Source organism: Sinocyclocheilus rhinocerous, unplaced genomic scaffold (genome assembly GCF_001515625.1).
Source record: "Sinocyclocheilus rhinocerous isolate Xijiao unplaced genomic scaffold, SAMN03320098_v1.1 scaffold1043, whole genome shotgun sequence".
Taxonomy (NCBI): domain Eukaryota; kingdom Metazoa; phylum Chordata; class Actinopteri; order Cypriniformes; family Cyprinidae; genus Sinocyclocheilus; species Sinocyclocheilus rhinocerous.
Window position 1 is genome coordinate 1898208 of NW_015642610.1, and position 7465 is coordinate 1905672.

Here is a 7465-nt window from a genome sequence, read left to right on the forward strand (position 1 = left end):
TCAGTGAGTCATTATGCGAACGAATAAGCTATAAAGTTACAGATATAATAGACTGGAATGTTAACTATAGTAACCTAGAAAGTTGACCAATGGCCTATAATAAGTTTGAAAGATGACTAATGTACTAACCTACGATATTTACTAATATCACAAACTTGAAAGTTGAATATATACAGTATTCACGTCTCTAAACAACAAATAAATACTAATAAATCTAATAAAACTGGACCTTTTTATGCAACCATCTACTACAGACTTCCAACGTCATAGCGCAGCAACTTGGATGTCATTGAGAATTATGAGTTTCCAAGTTATTTCAGCTTTGTTTGGTGCTACATTTCCGACTCCACTGGAACACCAGAAAAGACATATAGTACAAGGTGCTTAAAGGAATAGTTCACCCAAAATCAAACATTTGTAACAGTTTAAAATTGACAGTTTAGAGTTAAAATACCTTAATGATAAATTTGTTTCTTACAAACGTGCAACTTTTGACAAGACATTAATTGATGGACTGGAGTGTGGATTACTTGTAGATTACGGTGATGTTTTTATCAGCTGTTTGGACTCTCATTCTGACGGCACCCATTCACTACAGAGGATCCACTGGTGAGCAAGTGATGCAATGCTAAATTTCTCCAAATCCATTCCTATGAAGAAACAAACTCATCTACATCTTTGATGGCCTGAAGGTTAGTACATTTTTCATAAAATCTTCATTTTTCGGCTTCCTGAGTACAGAACTTGTAGGACTGCATGTTTTTCACCAACACATACACGACACGCACAATCTGTCACACTCACATTAACCCAACCTTATTACACAGCACATGATAGAGCTTGAACTGTCTACCAGGTCATGAATCATATATGTAGACCCTCTGACAATGCCTCTGACATAAAGACATAAAAAGAAAAAATAATAAAGTAGTACCTCCATTCAATCACCTCAGCTTTTTTTTTTTTATATAATAAACGCAAAATTTCAATGATTGAAAATGTCATCTATGACACCTTCAGTAAAGGATCATGATTATTATTTTTTTTATTATTATAGAAGCCTGTTTCTGCCAGTTTACATCTGGCAATTCTGGTTTTTTTTTTCCACCATGCAATAAAAAATAAGGTAATTGCAACTTTTTATCTTCAAATTTTTATCAATTCTGTTTTTTTTTCTAGTGTAAGGTCCACGCACTTGGCCCAAGGAAGGTATCCAGTGGTGGGAGACGTTTTCCCGCATTTTCTCTCAGTGAGATGCGGAAACAGATGTCTGTATGTTAATGCACTGTGTGAGTATTGTCTGTCTCAGAAGATCAAAGTATCTGAGTTTCTTTTATCCTTACACTAGCAAATCTGACTTAATTAAAAAAAATAAAAGTCAGAAAATAAAAAAAGTCTGAATTGTGAGATATAGTCACAACTGCTTTTGTTTTGTTTTGTTTTGCTTTGTTTTTTTTGTTTTGTTTTGTTTTGGAAATGGCCTTCCATACTTTATAATGAATGCTTTAAAAGAAAAAAAAAAGGTTTAATCTGTTTGCTTGAATGGACTTCACTTCTGATTTCTTATTAAAATATGCAAGCAATGTCATGCACAAAATACATCAATAAAAAGTGAGCTTGAAACTGAATTTTCTTCTAAAATATGTATATGCAGCACTATACAGGGATAAACTGTAATGGATGACTATTGGGACCGAACTGCAGTCTGTAGTATTTGAGAAACATTTCATATCCTATTGATATGCGCTAGGTGTGCAAGTGTTCTTCCCAAGGTGATTTTTTAAAGTACTTTTTTCCACAGTGTTTGTATGGCCTTGTTGCAAACAGTAAGAGTGAAGACCTTGGGAGTTACAATATGCATTTCACTAGCAGGTTTTAAGAATGTGAGATGAGGGCAGAAATAAAATGCTTTTTAAATTATTGAGAGACTGTAAAAAGTTGCTGAGGTTTACATGTACCTTAACGCTGGGTGTGGAGGAGTAAAGTTTTCCTGTTCCTGTCCAAATGAAGCCATGTCTGTGTGATTGAGGTTTATAGTGGGAGGTCAGCAGTGGCAGCCTCAAGAGCCCTCTGGGCATCATAAATCAAGACAGGGCAATAAACACAGACAGCAGAATTTCTCAGTATAAAGACAGGTGCCTTCTGCCCCGCCTGGACCGTTCCAGCATGAGGTTCAAGGTCAAGGTGAGTCCAAATATCACTGAGGGAAAAAACCTTCTGCAATACCTTAAATGACATCTGTACAGTTAGATTTAATCTGTTTCTCTCTTTTTTAAGACAAGATTATTTATAATACACTTTTTATTTATATTTATATAAAATAAGTGCTTATATATTATAAGCCAACATATAATTCTGCCATTATAGCTGATGCTACATTAGGTATATACAACTATAAATTACATTTCTTTGTAGCTTCTCACATCATTCACATGCCAGTGCACATTTACCTCAGAAAGGCAGAGAAATTTTTGTTTTTCTTCACTTTTTAATGCCATGTGTGGTCAGAATCCAAAGGAATGTGCTGGAAAAATAAAAAAAGATAGCCAGAAACCAGAAAATCTATAGCTGAGCTGTTTTGTTTCTTACCTGTGGAAATGTTTAAAGACTTTCCTACACCTATAATTCACAATTGCTTATTTTTAACCTAATTATTTGTGAGAACCCTGAAATAATTTAGGAAATTAGATCTTTTAATACATATTTAAACTATTATTATTTCCGTAGTGTCTACAGTAGACTCTCATTTTGAGATGGTATATAAATGAAGTTGCACTGTGAATTTAACATGTTAATTTAGTGCGATCCATTATTTAAAAAATAGCACAGTAATAAAATATTAATTAATCATGCCCTCAATCCATATGTAAATTCCTTAAGTAATTTTTCTAGCACCTTCATGTTTTGCCCACTTGCTACTACAAACAGTGTGTCTCAGCAAACCACATAGAAAGAATGAGAAGTCCTTCACAAAGCAGGGAATAGAACGCAGTGATCCCAAGACATGTTTGTTTCTCACTGCTTTCGTGGTGTGAGATGCTAAAAACAGTGAGACCAAAGACTACAATCTGCAAACAGACTACAAAAATACCTCCTCTACTGTATATACGACCCCTCACTTGTGGTCACATTTATTGATGTTCTATGAATTTTCGTGAGCGAAATGTAGTCATTTCAATAGGTCTCCATCTTTGTCCAAATCCAATTATGTCTGAATTATATCACTTAGAGGATCATTTGAAGCATATCATGTTATTCATTATTTTCATTGATTAACAGCCCTACATTCTTAAAAATAAAGGTTCTCTATTGGCATTTATGGTTCCATAAAGAACCTTCAACATCCATGGAACCCTTCCATTGCACAGAAGGTTATGCAGGTTTTAAAATATTTCTCACAATAAGCAAAAATGGTTCTTTGTAGGAACTATTGACTGAAAGGTTCTTTGGGAGAACTAAAATGGTTCTTTTATGGCATCACTTTGAACCCCCATTTGAAACCTTTATTTTTAAGAGTTGCATAATGCCATGGAATCGGGCTAAAATGGGGGTAATTTCCCTTCAATCCCATGTAAGGATTCGGCCTTTAATGTTTTTCCACACAAATCCCGCTCACATGTTAGTCCCCCTTCTCTGGCCTTTGTCCTCGAATTCACCCAGACAAAATGGCAAGGAAATTAAATTAATGTCACAAATGTTGCGTTTTTTTCATTGAAAAAGCCCTCTGTGACAGGCCATCCTGGAGAGCACTGCTTCATTATTCACTATGAACTCTACAGGACCTCACACATACTCCTCGTGTGTGTGTATGTGTGTTTGTGTACCGTATGTCCTGCAGTAAGTGGCTGAATTATTCACTGCGGTGCGATGATGAAGCAGTTAGACTATAGACTACAGCGAGTGTTTCTCAGCTCAGAGTGCTTCATCCTACACTCTCTCACAGCCTGAGTACTGACGCATTCATTTATTCAGCAGTACAGGAAGAAGCCTCCAGCATTTTAACTCGAGAAGTGAAGAAATACCGGTAGTTAAATATCTCCAACCTACTCATGACAAACTTCTTGTCTAGCTACGACTTTCCTTTTTTGACATTATCTTGAGAGCATACGCTTCCTGCTAAGCCTGTTTGTGAAGAGATTAACATACATTTTAGGTGGTAAAAAAAGACAGCTTGTCATGAATAAGCCGGATTTAAGCTGTTTTTTAAATTTCATATATTCCTCTCAAGGTCTTTTGTTAAGCAAACATTACCACATGACTACAGCAATTAATAAGCTGAGTACATATGCATTCATTTCCAAAAGCCAGAAGGTCTATTCCAGAGGCAGGGCTTAAATTCGGGATCAGCACTGGAGCAGGACCATAATTCCATATCATCCCCTCTGAGCTTTGAAGTCCAGTTCCCCTTCACTTGTTTTTGCTGCATTAGTGCTGTTCCAATGATGCAAAGCTACCTAAATTACATCTGTGAATGGTCAACACCTGGGTAGCACCTCCCCCTTCAGCAGTAATTGGTCCATAGAGTATAACATAAGCCACATCTGACGCCCCCTGGGGTTAACGGCCAATCAGAGTGCAGCTTTTCTGAGCTGTATCGGGGCAAAGACAGAGCGTTATCTCTTCCTCTCATTCTCTCTGCGACATTGGCACCAATTACCTTGACATGGGATCACGTTGAATTAGCAGGGTGTGAATGTAGACAGCATCAGCTTTGTTTGCTGAAGAGGAAATACTGAGCCAGTGGATGGGGATCTGAAGACAGAGCGGTTAGATGTGTAATCAATATTGAAATAAACATGGTATCAATTTCTAAATGTTTTTTTTTTGCATCAGTGGGATTGAAAACAATAAAAATAACGAGAACAGTAACAACAGTCATAATAATAATAATAATAAATATAAAAGAATCTATGCAAACATTTTACATACCTGACAAAAATGAATATGAAGGCTACTCAAGTTGAAGTCAAGTGATAAAATGTGACAGTATTATAAAAGAGAAAGAGAAAGTAGATTATTTAAAGAAAAAAAGAGAAAAAAAACATGAAATAAATATGATTTAGCATCAATTTAACAGCAAAATTAATGAAACAAAATGTAATGCTCTTTAAAGTTATTTATCACAAGGCCTAAAACATTTTTCCAATTTTCCACACTCCAAGTGGAATATAAATGCCCCAAATTCCTCCCAAATTTTTAGCTTGTTATTATAGTTAACTAAAAGTAAAACTGAAAAAACTAAAACTATAAAAATTTAAATTATTACTTGGGGAAAAAAAAATTATTCCAACTAGTTGCCAAGGCAACATTGGGCATTTGAATTTCATTAATACTAAAATATAGATACTAAAATAGCTACATTTATACTAAAAGATACTAAAACAACTAAAACTAAAGTAAAAATTATAGAATTGGATTAAATTATATAATTTGATCAGCTATATAATTACATATTATATATACTTAACTACTAAAAATGACAAAAGCACAGCAAAATTCTAACTGAAATTAAAATCAAAATGGGAAATATAAAAATAAAAATTGATTCAAAATATTAATAAAAACTAGTATCTCAGTGATACTAAAATAATCAGCATGCTTGTTCAGTCTTACTTTGGACTTGGACTGTTTGTATTCTTCTCAGTAAGTATCATTGCTCCTGAAGGAATATAATTCAACGTCCCGTGAAATTTCTTCATGAATGCTTTCTCATAAACAGAACAATCAAGTTAAACAAGTTTTAGAAAAAAAAGAAAAAAATGCAGATTAATTACTGCACTCAAATGGAAACAAAAGGGATAAAGTGCTCTTCCTGGTGTAGCGGAACGGAATCACTTCTTACATTTGAATGCATATTAAACAAAAGCTTTAGCAAATCTCCCCAAATCCTTTCTAAAAAAAACTATGCCAAATGGCTCCGTAAGAATTGCTCAAGCAAAATATTTACTTAGGCAGCTCAACTAGAAAGTCAGATCAGCACAATTTGGCCAGCTAGTCAAATTCAGAAATGAGAACATGAGGGGGGTTTGAAGGGATGGCGGCAGTGAGGGTCCATCTGTGGCTCCAGATAACAGACCCCAAGGATCCAGACATAAAATGACCATAAATATACAGGAATACACTTCTGTAATATTTTACTTTATTACAGATGGTATTTACACCTGGTTACTGATTAATGTGTAATGATGATTGTTTTAGTGATTTATTTTTTTTTATTTTTTTTTGGTGACAGGAAACCAAAAGCTTTTGTACAATTTGTTAATTTTTGCAATTTCGTGTAGATTAAAAAAAAATTATATTAATCTATATTTTTATTAAAATGATAAAATATGTAAAACAATCTGAAGACAGCACATTGCCCTGCTGATTCTGTTTTATTTATTTAATTATTTTTTAATAGTAGTGTCCGACTTGTCCGAGCTTATACAGTACATGCTCTGTCACAGGGGAGTAGCCATCATTTTAGAATATTATATTTATTAAAATATATATTTTAAACTGTAATTTATTTCTGGGATCAAAGCTGAATTTTCAGCATCATTACTCCAGTCTTCAGTGTCACATGATCCTTCAGAAATCATTCTAATATGCTGATTTGTTGCTCAAGAAACCTTTTTTAATTATTATTATTATCAATATTTAAAACAGTTGAGTACATTTTTTTCAGGATTCTTTGATGAATAGAAGGATCCAAAGATCAGCATTTGTGTGAAATAAAAAGTTTTTTTAACATTATACACTATACCATTCAAAAGCTTAGAGTCAGTATAATTTTTTTTCATTAACAATTTTACTGTTCAAAAACGTTTGACTGGTAGTATATAGGCAACTTTATTTTTCTCTCTCATTTCTAGCTTTTAATTGGCTTAGAAATCAGATAATTGCTGGACAATAACCAATAATAATGATTTGTTAATGTTTATATACTACAAACACTTTTTTATCACATAATAAGGCAGAATATTTTCTATACTGTAATAAATGCTATGTCAATTAACACTGCATTGTTCATATACTTTATTTATTACCTGGAGATGACTTGAAAAACACAAATAAACCATATTGTCGCAATCGTATGTTTAATGTCTTCATGTTTACAAACGTTTCTGTTTTTCTGTGAAAACAACTGTTTTCATATAGCGATAGCTGGACACTTTTGTCCATAATAGGAATTTCCTGGTACGACTTTCTGCGCGAGAGCGCCCTCCGGCTTCGAGTATGAATGAAACATACACTGCACGGAATGTTTAGCGCTCCGTGATGTTCATCTCGCCTTATTCTGGGTCCGAATAAAACATCAGATCATACACAGACTATCCTGTCTCTTTGAATTTAAATCTACATTTATTCACACCGGCTCTTGAAAACCTCTATGCAAACACACTTGCCCGAAAAAGTGCGGCGGACGAATTTACCTGATATTAAAAGTGGGGGGGACACGTCCCCCGCGTAATCTACCCCCCTG

General features: G+C 34.3%; 1 protein-coding gene across 1 annotated transcript in view; it reads left to right on the plus strand.

Annotated features, from left to right (window-relative positions):
• Window positions 1-2166: 2166 nt before the first annotated feature.
• LOC107756257 (breast cancer anti-estrogen resistance protein 1-like) overlaps window positions 2167-7465 on the plus strand; it is a 45782-nt gene continuing 40483 nt past the window's right edge. The window contains exon 1 of the mRNA XM_016573286.1: window positions 2167-2184. Coding sequence (XP_016428772.1) covers window positions 2167-2184 — 18 coding nt within the window. The remainder of the gene's footprint in view (window positions 2185-7465) is intronic.